Source organism: Miniopterus schreibersii, assembly GCF_964146895.1.
Source record: "Miniopterus schreibersii genome assembly, chromosome: 4".
NCBI lineage: Eukaryota > Metazoa > Chordata > Mammalia > Chiroptera > Miniopteridae > Miniopterus > Miniopterus schreibersii.
Window position 1 is genome coordinate 12373455 of NC_138105.1, and position 15314 is coordinate 12388768.

The following is a 15314-nucleotide window of genomic DNA, read 5'->3' on the forward strand; positions in this document are numbered from 1 at the left end:
GAGATGTGCTGGAAGTATAAAATAGATACCCATATCGAAGATTTAGTTAAAGACGGTTTACATTGATTACATTTTGAAATAATAGTTTTGATATTTTGGGTTAAAGAAAATATATTAAAATTAATTTTACCCATTTGTTTTACAGCTATGAGAACATTTGAAATTATATATGTGACTCCTGTTATATTTCTATTGGGCAGTGCTGCTCTAGAGACTTACACACACTGGGAACCCTATTTCTTCAGTCTTCTCCCAGAATTTGATACCAAGGCCCTGCTGTAGACATCCATTGTCAAGAGGTAACATGATTAAATGTGTAACATTATTGGTTTGTGTCACTGAATGAAGCCTGTTCACTGAGAGGTAGTTATACCATTCACGGAAATAGAGGTGCTAGGTAGGGGAGCTGGTGAAGGTGAAGTTGATTCATAGCTGGTTGGCTTTATGTAGCTGTTGGCTGCCTGGGAGCCCAAATCTCCCCACCTCTGTTCCCAACTGTGACAGCAACTAGGATCAGAAAAAAGTGAGCGCTTTGTGTCCACCAATGGGCTTAGCCAGACAAAAGGGTAGTTTATTCATTCAACTTCTGTAAAAAACAATTTCCCAGAAAGGGTGTTCTGCTGGGTTTACTTTTATTGAACAAGTAATCGGACAGACAGCGTTGTGATCAGGAGGTCTGCAGGGCACAGACTGGGTGGGGATGTCCCCGTGTCCACTGATCACAGGACCTAGGAGGAAAGATACGGAGAAGACTGAAAGTCAGCGAGTCCATTCCCCCAACAGCTCTCTATGGTTTTCTACAGTAAATAAGACGAGCTCCGAAGAATTCTCTGTATATACAGATGGTGAAGGTAGGCAGTTCAGAATCAGGATACACATTGTTCTTCGTGGCTTTCACCAATCCTGGCATCATTTGGCCTAGAAGAGAAGTTGAGTAGGTTAGATGGTAGAAATTCAGAGACGTTGTAGAAATGTGAGTTATACATTGATAGTTGTACCATAATCAAATCCATAGATTCCTGCGCTCTGCCAACGACTCACAATTTAAAATCACGCACACATTTTATTCAATTGATTCAATGAGCCTTTATTGAGCACCTAGTATGTACTACCTGTTGAGGTAGATACAAAAATGAACTCTGCTCTCGATTACATGTGGCCCCCATGCAAAGAGATAGGTGCTATTAACATTTCGCAGAGGATGGACCAAACAGCTTCAGAGAAGTTTAGTGACTTGCCAAGGCCTCACATTTGGTCAGGTCTTAAATCCAATTCCTCTAACACTCATGCTTTACTCTTAGAGTTTGTCTTAGGCCCTGAGAATATAATCAGCCCTCTTCCCTGACGCATTCAATTTTCATATACTCTTTAAATCAACATTTACGACATTAAATCAACACTTTTTTTAAAGTGGGCAAGTGCCTCAGGAAGTTTTATTCCATATAACTACCACCTGGATTCCTGGAGCACTATCATTCCAAACTCAAACTTCCATTTCAGCTTTCACGTTGAAATTAAAATTGTGAGATTTCCTTTGGTTTGAGAGTGACAGCTATGGTCTTGTGAAGTCCTTGAAAATCTTTGTCATTAAATTAAGACTCATCATTTATTCACCACACAAAATAGCATTGGTATTTTCCTTAACATAGGAATTTCCTTCCAAAGTAGCTAATTTTTATTAAATTGCGATAACGCCTTCTCCAGAGTCCCAGGTTTTCAGAGTCTCCTGACACCTAAGGGACGGTGGCAGAACATAAGAAATAAAGTCAGAAGATCTACATTGAACCCAAGATGTAATACTGAATAACCCATAAATCACGGGATCTCTTCCAGGATGATTTTCTGTAAAATGGGAAAGATATTAATTCCTGCCCTAATTACAGGACTATTGTGAGGGTGCAAAAGGAAAGAGCACATGAAACTCTACAGGGTTACATTAATCTTAGCAGTTACTGTGGAATAGAAAGTCCTTCTTAGACAGTAAGCAAAAGTATGGGTTCCAGAATCCTCAACCTCTTTTTTCCAGGGAAGTTGTGACTTCCTGGCCTTTTATTCCATTCTTGGGAGTCCAGACTCTCTTAGAGAATCTTCTATCCAGGAAAATGGTCAGGCAATGTGTTCCAGCCTCCTGGATATGAAGCCAGAATAGTTACCAGAGCAATGCTGAGCCATGACCAACCCATACCACCCTGGGGATTCCAAGATCACAGGGCTGAATTGTGCAGAGGGAACCAAAACCATGCCCAGGACACCTTTTGTTCTAATGACTTGTTTCATCAGCTAATACCGTAAATAATTCCTATCATTAATAATGCCTGATATACAACTCTACTGGAAAGAATACGCCCAAAATTGAAAGGAAGGAACTCCCTTACGAACTTTTAGTGCTTAGATTCTTCGTTATTTGAATAAATACATCTTATCAATATTATCTCAAGGCGACTTCCCCCTAAAGCAGTTTCTGTCCCGCTGTCTAAATGAGATTACAACAAGGTGTGCTCGAAGGTGCGGTCTATAAAATCTGCCTAACGATTCGTTTTCCCTTCCTCCTCTGGGATATACGTGGCCAAGTGTGTTTGTGAGATGAGGGGACAGTATGTTCCATCAATAAAATGAGGAGCAAATCATAAGAGTTTATATGTAATAAGAGAGCAAACGCAATACAGGGACCAGAGCAAATATTTAAACCCTCTCTTTACAGACATGTAAAGACCCAGGTAGATAGATGACTTTTCCAAGCTCATGAGAAAGAACTGAAAACCTCCTGATTTCATCCCTTGCTCTGCCTACTCTACCTGCCTTCCAGCCATTAGTGTGGAACCAGAAACAGCAGGCTTAGAGCTCCTGTTTTTCCAGTTTCCCATATCAAGAATCACTGTGTAGTTCTTTTGAGTATGGTCCCCACGTATGGTTACTTAAGATCCTCAAAGCTGGCCGAATAGTTTCCAGTTCCATTATTGCCAAAGCTGGCAGTGGAAAGCAGTAAAATAATAATGTGGGTAATAATAAATAGTTATTTATTCATTACCTATTGTTTGCTTTAATTAAATATATTTGTGAATATCAAATATAAATTTATTAAGATAGAATTCATTAAAATGATTAAAAATAAGCACTGTGCCATGGTCTGTTTCCCTAAGTTCATACTTTGGTCTGTTAGGCATCATAATAATAGTGATGATAATAATAAACACCATTAATTTTTCAACATCGTGCCAAAGGCTTAAAAGTCAGTATTTCTTGAATACTTTCAGTAACTCAGGAAGATCTTTAGTTTAGATCAGCAATTTTCAACCTTTTTCATCTCGTGGCACACATAACTAATTACTAAAATTCTGCAGCACACCAAAAAATATATTTTTTGCTGATCTGACCAAAAAACAGGTATAATTTTCATTATAATCACAGTGGACGGCCATTGTTGTGTTGGCTGTTGCCACTTTTTAATTTGACAACCTAAGGGATAAGAGGTCAGTGCCCCTGACTAAATAGTCAGGTATTCCATGTTTTAACAATTCTTGTGGCACACCAGTTGAAAATCGCTGGTTTAGATATTTATGTGATTTGCCAAAGGTCTCATATATGAAAAACATCCAAAACTGGAACTCGAGCCCATATTTATCTGGTAACAAAAACTTTCTTTTATGTAAATATTCCCAGTTTTCTTCCCCCTAAACCCAAGTTACATGTCATCTTGCTAAAAGAGAAGAGTCCTCAAGTGAAATCACCAGGGAGAATGTCAAACTCAATAATTTGTGTCAAAACATCCTTGTAGGAATTTAAATGAAAAAGTTAGCTTTTCATTTGGGAAGAACATTTAATACAATGTAAAATGCAAGAATATGGGGTTGACAGAGATGATTTCAGTCCAGTCCTGTTGCTCTCTGACCTCTTGGTGCCTGTCTCATTTTTGATTGTAGACCACGGAAAGAAAACCTGCTCTGTGAAACTGTTGTTAGGGACATTGCTCCTAAAATAACCTGTTAAGGATTCCAGTCAACATTTTAACACACTAACTACTATATGAGTCTTCTCGAATATTTCAGCAGTTACCTAGTTATCTTCACCAACCGGCCGGGGCAGCACGACAGGCCGCGGTGTACTTACAGGCGAGGGCCCGCGGCCAGGCGGCGTGTCCGGGGTGCTGCTCTCGCATGGCCCCTCGCTGCGGATGCGTGTGTTGGTCTGGCGAATTCTAGAACAGAGCAGAGTCATTGTCAAAGACAGGGAAAGAAAGCAGCAAGGGTTGATGTGGGCGAGAGCTGGGCATCAAACCAGAACTGAAATGATGGGTAGGGCCTGGGGTCTGCATCCAACTCTTTCCAAGTTGGCATCATCCACGTTTGGCCACTCTCTCCTCATTTAGCTCCAGCTTTGTGTCCCAGCCCTGGATCTGTTTGGTAACATTTCATCTGCCTACATACTCAGAATTGTCGAATGTTGGAAATACACTTGGAGATCATCTAGTCCAAAAGGCATTATTTTACAGGTGGGGAAATGGGACCCCAGAGAGAAATTAGACTTTCTTGAGTACCGATAATGTGATTTGGGGATTGTAAAATATATCTCATTTAAATATATTTGTATAAACATATAAAATATATATAGACTATAGATTCCATATATATAAGTATATTTTATAAAACATAACAAGACCCAATCAGATAGTCTGAATTTTATAATTGGAAAGACTGTTAAAAGATATGAATTTTAATGCCTCGTAAGAAATCTTATATATCAAACTTGTTTGCCTCTGGTGAACAAGTGGGAAAATTCATGGGAAATTCATGGTTTAACAAGGCAGTTCATTTTGCCTTTTGGCACTGCTCAAGTTGAAATTGCTTCCTTATAGCTTCTTCAAAGACAACAGAAACCAATACTGTTTCCTTTTGCCTGGGATTGTCTAAATTTTCTCTTCATAATATATACTCCCAGTTTCTTTATCTCTAGCTAAGCAAACCATCCCGAGGCATGCTTTTATTAATATGTTTATCATTGGGATTTCTCCCTCTGCAGTTCCCTTGCAGTAGACACTCACTGGTTGTGGGTTTATAGAATGCTTGAAGAACTCTGGATAGCGTTTACAATAAAGAGAAGTTGAAGGATTTCTGGGCTGAAGAAAAAGCATTATATAGTAACCAATTTCTGAATGGTTGTACTCATCCCTTAAACGGGGATTCCTTAATTCTTAAAATATGGATGGACTTCAAGAGATTAATGTGCCCATAGATATTATGCACGCAAATTGCTAATATCACATGACTTTCTTTTCTCTTCTGGAAAGAGGTAACTTTCTTCATGTTATCAAAGGTATCTTCGATCTCCAATTTTTTAAGCAACTGTTGGCTTGCATACAACAGTATATAACAGAGAGAAAAGAAAACTGTATTATTCCTAAGGTGACAAGGTTAAAATCCTGCCTGATCTGCTTCCTAGGTTTGTGACTGTAAACAAATTCCCTGCACTCTCTGAGCCTGGGATCCCGCCCTGCACGGTGAAGTGAGCACGACTCCACGGCAGGCAGTGAGGCTTCAGGAGGGCGAATGTGAGGTGCCCAGCATACGGGAGTGAGCATGCACGAAGCTCTCATATTCAGAACTTAGTCTAAGTATATGCCTAGAGAGTGCCTTTATTCTTTTAGGAGTTATTTGACTTAAAAGGAAATATTCAAATACTTTTCCAGGATTGGAAAGCAGGGTATCAGGCCCATCCTCCCATTGCGGGCGTTGCTTATGGTGTCCTGAGAAAGATAGAATACACGTGGATGGCCAGTGAGTCTGGGGTGGGACGGGGTGAAAACTGAGGATTTGCCACATGGTCGCATGTCAAGCTAGTTGAATGGAGGCTGGAAAAAGTGAGGGATGTGAGTGGAGGTGAGGGTAAGACAGCATTTGAGGAGAAAAGCAGCAACAAAGCTGCCACCGATGCCAGCAGTCTTAAAACCAAGCCTTTGTATTTAATTTAAAACACAATTCTTCACAACAACCCTGTGAAGCCAGCTGGCTCAGAGAACTGCCTCCACTTCTCCAGCCACGAAGCTGACTCTCGGAGTGATGAGGCGATGGGCCCGCAGATGCACAAATGGCAACGAGCCTGAGAGCAGACCCCAGGCCTGCCCTTTGCTTCGCACGCTTCCTTGGGCATGTCACCACCTCCTGCTCCGAGAAGACGCCTTAGGGAGGCTGAGAGATGGTGACCATCAGGTAGTTAGAAGGCCATTCGCAGTTATAGGCTGGGCTGACTCGGGACAGCAATGATTCTCAACTGCTTCCTCTTAGAGGAAGTGTCCAGGAGCTTATAGAGATTTTCTCTAATTGTAGTAACCCCGTCACTTTTTTTCCTTACAGATACTTCCACTCAGTAAAGTATATAACCAACTTCATTAAACGGTTAATATTAAACTTCCTCTATTTTATATAATGATGAAGATCACAACATCTGAATTTGGAACTGCTATGGCTGGTCAGCTGGCTGCAGCACATCCCAAATTGCTACCAGATCACTGCCGTGGGCAGCCAGGAGCCCCTACGCGGGAAGATCTGACGGTGCGACGTGCGTACTTACAGGTTTTCGTGGCAGAGCATGCAGGGATTGTTGTATGTCTGGCCATCATCACCACAGACAGGCTGTAAATTCTTTGGGCAAAGGTAACCCATCCTGGGCAATACTCGGTAGTGTTTGCACATCTCAGAATCCTGAACAAGCAAAACGTAAATCAGATATGCTCAACGGCACTCAAGGAATGAGCTGTGAAAAGTCCCCTGATTTCCTCCATCACATTTGAATAAATGACTAGTAAAGAAACTGTCACACAGGACAAACTCACATTATTTATTTCATACCATTATGAGGTGGATTTAACCTCCCGGATACCAGGGGAGATAAGTCACTCATCCAGGAAACAAGGGAGAACAGAGCAATAAGGAAGCCAAAACCCAACATGAGATTGGGCACAAATAGGCCAGACATGCCCATAAGAAGGGGACTAGGATGGTAATCATGAAAAAATATATCTTTTCTTAAATGAAGACACTGGATATATGCAATCTAGAAAGGAAACACTCAGAGGTAAATGCTAGTTATTACTGCATAGGCCGGGTCCCAGCTCTGCCACTAAACTGGAGGAATGATTTACCTAACTTCTCTGAGCCTTAGTTTATCAGCCGGAAAGCATGAATAATAACAGCTCTTGTCTCATATTGGTGTTTTAAGGGATGAAACCTGATAATGCCCTTAAATGCATGCATAGCAGTGTTTGGCACACACTAAAGGCTCAGAATATGTTAACTGTCAGTATGTTTCTCAAGATTAAAAACAATTTTTCATGTGGAAGAGGGAACATATTTGTTCTTTGTAGTCTTTTAGAAGTGTGATTTCAATAATAACTTTACTAACTCATGAAAAACAGGAACAAAGGAAAAAACAACAGAAACTGGAAAAAAAAATAGAATTATAGAAGACTTAAACACAACATGTCAGTAATTACATTAAATACAGAGTAAGACTAAGTACTCCAGTTAAAGAACAGAGATTATCAGACGGGAAAAACAAAACGGCTCAACTATATAATGTTTGTAAGAAGTATACTTTAAATATATCTCTCTATTTCAGCCAATAGATTGAAAGTAAAAGGACAGAAAATATATACAGGCAAACATTCATCATATAAAAGCTAGATAAATATAGATATCTATGTTAATACCACATAAAGAGGAATTTAGGGCAAAAAGTATTAGCAAAGATAAAGATGAGAATTTCTAATGATAAAATAGTAGATTCATTAATAATCCCAAGCATGCATGTATTTAAAGTATAGTTTCAAAATATATGAGGCAAAAAATTGACTGACTAAAGGTAGAAATGGGCAACTTTGCAAACATAAATGGAAATATTAACATATTTCTTTCAGCAATTGGGAGCACAGATAAAAAGCAAAGATATAGAATATTTGAAAAACAAAATTACCCAGTCTGATGTAAATGTTATTTATAGATCTCTATATCCAACAACTGCAGACTACATTCTTTTCAAGTCCACATGAAATTATTACCAAATAAACTTTATTCTAAGCCTTAGTTAAGCAAGTGTCAATAAATTTCAAAGAATTAAAGTCATAAAATGTAAGTTTTATGATCACAGCGGGATAATACTGGTAATAAATATGACAGTGATAAGGTTCCCAGGTGTTTAGAAATTAAACACACACTTCTAGATAACTCATGACTCAAAGTAATGAGAGCATTAAAATGCTTTGAACTGAATGATAGTGAAAGTGCAGACTATCAGATCATAGCAGTTGACACAGTAATCTGAGGGGCAGTTATAACTAAGTACATAATTAGAAAAGAATAAAGTTTTAAAATCAGTGGTATAAACTTCCATCTCAAGAAGCTAGCAAATAAAAAGCAAATTAAGCTCAAAGAAAACATAAAACAAAACAAATAATCAGGAAGGGTAATTTGTGAAATAGAAAACAGAACAAAGTCAAGTGTTGAAAGTCTGTAAAGATTAATAATTTAATAAACCATTTGCAAAACTGACAAAAAGGCAAGAAATATACATCACCAATAATAAATATAAAAAGGGGTGTCACTATATAAATACAGTTAATAAAAGAGTAATGTGAAAATGTTATGAATAATTACCAACAAATTTGACAACAGATGAAACTAACAAATTCCTTGAAAACCATTTTCTGAACCAGACACAGAGAAGGAATAGATGTCATAGTGCTGCACCTGTTAATGTTCGTTTCAGAGGCGTAAGAAGTATTTGTTTTTGTAAATATTTCAAGCATCTAAATGGGATGCTTGTTGGACTGCATGGAGATACCGAAGGAGAATTTAGACAAGCACCTTCTATGAGTCCCTGACAAAGGTAAGACTAAACCATACATATTTTTAGCATTTTTCACTTATCTGCTGCTACAAGGTTCAAAAGTGCTAAGTTAAAGCATCACAGAGAAGCAACAAGGACAGGGTGCTTCTCTTTTTCTTACATAGTACATCAGCTCTGAACAATTCTGGCTCCACCTTCAGAGGAGACCCAGGATCCAGCCACCCCTCCCGACCTCGCCCACCGCCGCCTCCACACATGAGAATCATCTCTTCCGTGGACTGCGGCTGCGAGTAACTAGCTGCCTAACTTTCGCTCTTGCCTCCTTGCAGTGTAATTTCAATACAGTAGACAGAGTCATTCTTTTAAAACATTAAATCACATCACTCCTCAAAGTTTTCATTCAGAATAGCCAACATATTAAAAATGCTCCGCAAAATCCAATATAACATGGCCCCCTGTTACTTGAATGACTTCCTCCCCTGCTGCTCTCTCTGAGGTCCCTCTATTTCAGCTGCACTGGACTCTTTTGCTCTCCTTGGGGCTTTGCTGTTCCTCTTTTTGGAATGCTCTCCCCTCATTTACACACATGAAATCAATCTCTTTAGGCCCTAGTGCAGATGTGCCCTTCCCAGAGAGCTCTTTCCTACAGCATACTTAAAATTATATCTCATAATTTACTATATCATTTTTCTACATTATTTCCCCTTGGCGATTATATTTAACTTATTCACATTATCTATTACCTATGTTCTTCCAAAATAAACTCCAAGAGTCCAAAGAGTTCTGTCTGTTTTACTTATGGCTATTGTTCTCATACACATAAATAATACTTGGAAAATGGTAGGTGCTCAATAAATATTTGTAGAATGAATAAATGGATGGTTAAGTAGATGAGAAAATGAATAATGAGTGTGGTTTTCTCCAAGAGAAAGTTCAGCCCAAAACCACATTATGCATTAGGAGGAAGCATGATGGGACTTCCAGGCTCCTGGTGATATCTTATTTCTTGACCTACGTGTTAATATCACAGGTGTGATAACTTATGATATGTGCACTTTTTCTATATGACTATTAGACTTCGGTAAAGTGTTTTTTTAAAGAACAGATTTTATTACTCATAATAACCCAGGTATAGAAAATACCTGTGTCTGTCAATGGGTAAAGAGATAAAGATGTGTGGATGTGTGTGTGCGTGTGTGCATGTGTGTGTGTGAAATGAAATGCTATTCATTTATGAGAAAGAAGGAAATCCTGCCATTAAGACAACTTGGGTGAACCTGCAGGGTAATATGCTAAGTGAAATAAGTTGGACAAAGAAAGACTTATATGGGGATTCAGAAAACCAAACACATAGAAGAAACAAAGAGTAGATTGGTGGTTACCCAAGGATGGAATTGGAGGAAATGGGGATATGTTGGTCAAAGGGTACAACCTTTAAGATATAAAATAAATAAGTTCTGGTGATCTAATATACAGCAGGGTGATCATAGCTAATAATACTGTATTATACCCTTGTAAGTTGTTAAGTGAGTAGATCTTAAATGTTTTACCTCAAGAAAAGAAATGGTAATTATGTGAGGTGATGAAGGTGTTACCTAATGCTATGGTGATCATCATTTTGCAAAATATAAGTGTACCAAATTAACACAGTGTACATTTAAATTTACACAATGTTGTATGTCATCACAGATTTTGTGAGTAGCTCTTCTTCATGGTTAGGGATCTGCAGTGTAGTGCCTAACGTAGTAGAAATGTGTAATTAGTATATATTTTACTAGTACAACTCATCTATTATCCTACTCGAATTGGGCAAATAATTAGGTAAAATCCATGTTTGATACCTTTCTTTTTCTTTTCTGACCAGGTGCTAAAATCTCCCCTTTAGGGCCCAATTTGAGATTCCACTTCATGCATATACTTCATGCTCTCATATCCCCTTTCCTCCTTTCTGCTCTTGACCTTGGCATAGCTCTAAAAAAGCAATCTGATTCGGTTAATTTACACTAAGATATACATTACTGATGACCATCAGGCTGTATTTTAAATAAAAGTTTTAACTACTGTGAATTATTGATTGTGGGACTTTCACAAGTGTGAGCATGCTCAGCATAGTGTCCCAGACCATTGGGAAAGGATTTGTTTTGCGGAGAGGGAGTGAGAGAAAGCTGGGTGAGGAACCTTTTCAGTCTTTGCAATTATGGAATTGAGGCTCCTAACAACTTATCTGACCGAGTGTGCGGTAAGTCACATTCATTACACATTCACTTTTTAAAATGTCAAAAATGTACTACATTGGTTTGGAGTGGGACTAATAATCTCAACAAGCAGAGACTAATGCACTGGTGAGGAACCTAGAATTCTCACCAAACATCAACTACATTTAATCCTTAAAGGACTTACTGAGGCTGTACTGAATCAGCCCTTCCTAGGCCTTTCTATGGAAATGAGATTTATAGGGAGCCAGTGGCAACAGCAAATTAAGCAAATTAAGTTAATAAGTAGCTTTTCAGAAAGAGTCATTCTTACCAGAGAAGATTTGGGGGAATCTGGGCTGTCCTCCTCTTTGGAAGCTCGAGGTTGGGATGGCTTTTCTTGAAGTCTTGCCCTTTCCAAACCTTCTTTTTGACTAAAGAAGAAAATAAAAAGTAATTTAAAGTTATATCCACAAAGACTAGCTCTGTAACTTCCAATGGGAAGTTAAGCAATTCTAATAAAATATGATGGACCATAGAACAGTCTATGTTCAAAACATAAAGCATAGAGAGTGGCCAGGTGACATGTTAAGGAAAGTACACAGCTGGGTTCTGATTTAGAGCTCTTGGCACGTAATAGACGTGTGACCTTGGACAAGTTGCTTCAATTCCTTGAGCTTAGATTTTATAGAACATAAAAAAAAAAAAAAGGGTAGTACTAGTAATTCTTTCCTCAAAAATGATTCTTCGAAGAGCTAAATGAATACTGATGCTGCTGCTGCTGATGATTGTCATCATTGTCATCATTATCTGTTATGCCCATTGGTCCCCAAGTATGGTTGTTTATCAGAATAATCCAGAAACCCTTTCTCAAAAATGAATTGTTAGCCCTGGAGATTGACTTCCTATGTTTTGGGGTGTAAAAATCTATATATTTTTTTAAATAAAAAGACTTCTCTGTTGAATATGATCTAGTTGTGGAATAATTTCTTGTAACTATGATCCTGAGAGTTGAAAAAATATTTTTTAAGTGACAGCTAGTTAGATCTGACATCTGGATTTCCTGTCTCCAAATCCAAACATTCTTCCTCCTACATCAGGAGTTGTCAAGTTAAGGGCCCTGAATCTGAAAACTTATTTTAAGTACCCCATGGTTCATGAGCCCACATTGACTTAAATGGCAATTCTACAAATGCAGTTCCCCCCACACTGAGGGGGTCACAGGATCCTTTTACTCACAAGATAGATCTGCACATGTAGCACTTGTTTTTATAGAACTTTCCATCGGCACTACGCACGGGGTCATTCTCCCGAGTGCACAGGAGCTCGCCATTCCTCAGGTACTGCCGAAAGTGAGCGCACTCATCCTGGAAGAAGACAAAGAAGTGAACATGGCTGTTTCCCTCTCTAGCTTGGTGGTTTTCTCAAACTTGATTTGAGGAGGTCCTCCCTTGGCTCTGGGCTCAGACTCACTGCACTTATGCTGGCAATGGAGGCCCCGTTATGCCCAGACTGCCCAGGCTTTCCATTCGCTGTTCCTTTCTGAACCTCTCTGCACTGGTCCTGCAAATGCAAGGAAACAGAAAACAACGCTTGATAGACCTTCTGGTCTCCTGCGCCCTTTCCTTCCATCCTTCCTATTTCCCGTTTGCCACAAGAGGTGCGCCCTGGACCAAAGGACATTCCCATAGGAATGGAGCTCTACAAATGGGATTGATTATCACTGTTAAAGGGCTGAAGGATGGTGTCTTCGTCGCAGTCTTGGAAAGCGAACAGAAAAGGCTGCAGCATGCATGCACACTATTGATTTGTTGATGCTGAGAAAATCATCTGGAGAAAACAGAAAAAAAGACATCAAGGGCAGAGGCTAAAGGGGAGGCTTGGACCTCCCTTTATATTACCTGGATTGTCAAAGCCATGTCAACAAGCGACCTGAAGCCTTTCCCATGTAGTGTCAGAGAGAAGCATGCAGGTGGGGTGGGGAAGGATTTCACCCTCTAGTTTTCAACCCACATTTCTCCCAAGACAAGACACTAAAGCAACAATTGACACACTGTAGGAGAATTCTCTACAAAATCGAGAAAAACATGAAACCTCAGAGCCAGAAAAAAAACCAATCTTGTACCCAAAGTGACAGCATGGGCAAAATCAATTTTCTTTGTAGTAAAAGATTAGCATCTTCATTATCCCAACACGGGAGGAGAATTCGATATTTGAGGGTGAAAAGCAAAAGAGTTTTCTTCATATCTTTCAAGGAATAACCTTTTTATCATTCGGAGGCTTGTCGTGCGACTTGTCTTCACCATTCCCTTTCCTTTCACTGGCTTCTCGCTCGCTGCAGAATATAAAAGGACAGGGTAGGTTTCCGGGGTTATTACCGAAATGTTTTTAACCAAGTCTTTCTCCAGCTCTAATCATGAACAAGTCGAACAGTTTTCTCATATTTAAAAAAATACCTAAAATACTTTTTTTTTACTAATGAGTCCTGCTTGTTGGAATTTTCAGTTTGTGGCCATGCTGGCCACTTTCCTCCGTTCAGCCACTGTACTGTGAGAACTGTGTGACCTCCAAGGCCGCTACTCCCTTCCCCAGCAGAATCTATTTCTGGGCTTCATACAGAGAGTCACTTCATTTCTTTTTATTTTTCTTGTTGAAGCACAACTAAACTCTTTAGTATTGATTGCTCATTATATAATTTTAGTGCTTTAAAGTTTATAAACATTTTAAAATATTACCTCCTCAAATCTCTCTACAAACTGTATTAGGAAATCATCATTCCCTTTACATGCAGGAGGAGCTGAGGCTTTGTAAAGCGAACCGGCCTTTCCCATATCACTTAGCTGATCTGCTCCCTCTCTGAAAGCCAATAATTGGGGCACAATGCAATAGCTCTCCCCCTATCCCACAGGCCCCAGGTACTCTCAACAGTGCTGCTCAACATCAAAATGAAAATTCCTTGTGAAAGTGGTCTGGAAACTTGTCCTTTATGGAAGTGAGGAGCTATTATTATATTTGTCATGTATGAGGCCAAGTGCCTAGAGTTTTAAATTGAGAGGAACTGTTCTTCGGTCAACAGTCACAACATTCAAACTGATCAATAAACCTCCTCACGTACAAGATGCTCTGACACATTGCACACTTGTTGACGTGCATCTTCCCATATGGACCTCGAACTGGGTTATTTTCTCTGGTGCAGATGAGCTTCCCATCTCTCACTAGGCTCCGGAATTCATGACACTGATCCTGCCAACAGGAGCAAAGCAAGACATTCATACCATAGTCTGATCTTAAGAACTGAAAACAGGATTGGTTGGTAAGATCTAAACTCCAAACACTTGAGGGTGGAAAATCTAGAGAAAATGAAATTTTAGAGATGGAATGTGTTTTAAAGGCACTTTAGTCACTATATGCTCAGGAAGTTAGAATCCTCTCCATAGCATCCCTCTCAAATAATTGTTTCCCCCCAATGGAATTCACTCCTAAGGCAGCCCATCCCATTTCTATATAGTTTTCTATTAAGCTGGGCCCCAAACCTGTCTCTCTACAACTGTTCCCATTACTCCACTCATACAGGAAAAACCCTGGAATGAACGAAAAGATGCTCTTTGGGCAAAACATACTAATATGTAAACTTTTAGCTTTGTTCCTAATAACAAAAACCATTTTTAAATCAAATCTGCGCCAGGCACTCTGTTGTGTGCTCTAATAGATTTCCTTTAGTTGTCATAAAAACCCCATAAGATAAACACACATTATTCCCACTTTACAGATGAGAAAAGTAAGGCTTGGGGAGATTAAGGAACTAAAGTTAATGCTAGATTTGTGACCAGAAACCAGCTCACAATCAGGCCATTCTCCTTTCTTCGTTGCTTTTACCTGGCAGAGAATGAAACTCCTCTACATTTGTGAGAAGATGGAGCTTTTTTGTTCATGGAAAAATAAGAACCTTAAAAAGAAGCCAATGAATTAAGTCCACAGGATCTGGCCTCTGTTGAAAGCTTTGGGCATCTCCAGAAGTTTGTCTTGAACTTCCGTTAAGCCCAAAGAGCCACAGTAGAGATGTGGGGAGGTTACCTTAAAAAATACTGCTGGTAACTTAGACGATACTAATCCCTCTTTCCTTATATTGTGATACATATAAACAACTCTAGACCTACTTTTTCTGAGCATTTAAAAAAATTCCCTGGAATTCAATATCTGATTAACATATTAAATGTCTCACAGCTATCATTTTTAGAAGTTACTAGAATGATTTCCTTTTCCACATGCCCAACACACCAGAAC

General features: G+C 39.2%; 1 protein-coding gene across 2 annotated transcripts in view; it reads right to left on the reverse strand.

The window, feature by feature from the left end:
• Window positions 1-578: 578 nt before the first annotated feature.
• Window positions 579-15314, reverse strand: part of SPINK5 (serine peptidase inhibitor Kazal type 5) — a 70608-nt gene continuing 55872 nt past the window's right edge. Inside the window, exons 27-34 of one of the 2 annotated variants that reach the window (XM_081135247.1) lie at window positions 14146-14273; window positions 13293-13365; window positions 12504-12593; window positions 12270-12397; window positions 11365-11464; window positions 6565-6695; window positions 4108-4195; window positions 579-918 (exon numbers count right to left, since the gene is read on the reverse strand). In XM_081135247.1, coding sequence (XP_080991373.1) covers window positions 910-918; window positions 4108-4195; window positions 6565-6695; window positions 11365-11464; window positions 12270-12397; window positions 12504-12593; window positions 13293-13365; window positions 14146-14273 — 747 coding nt within the window. In that variant the 3' untranslated portion in view covers window positions 579-909. Of the gene's footprint in view, window positions 919-4053; window positions 4196-6564; window positions 6696-11364; window positions 11465-12269; window positions 12398-12503; window positions 12594-13292; window positions 13366-14145; window positions 14274-15314 lie in introns of both variants that reach the window. The other variant, XM_081135246.1, reaches the window with a different exon arrangement.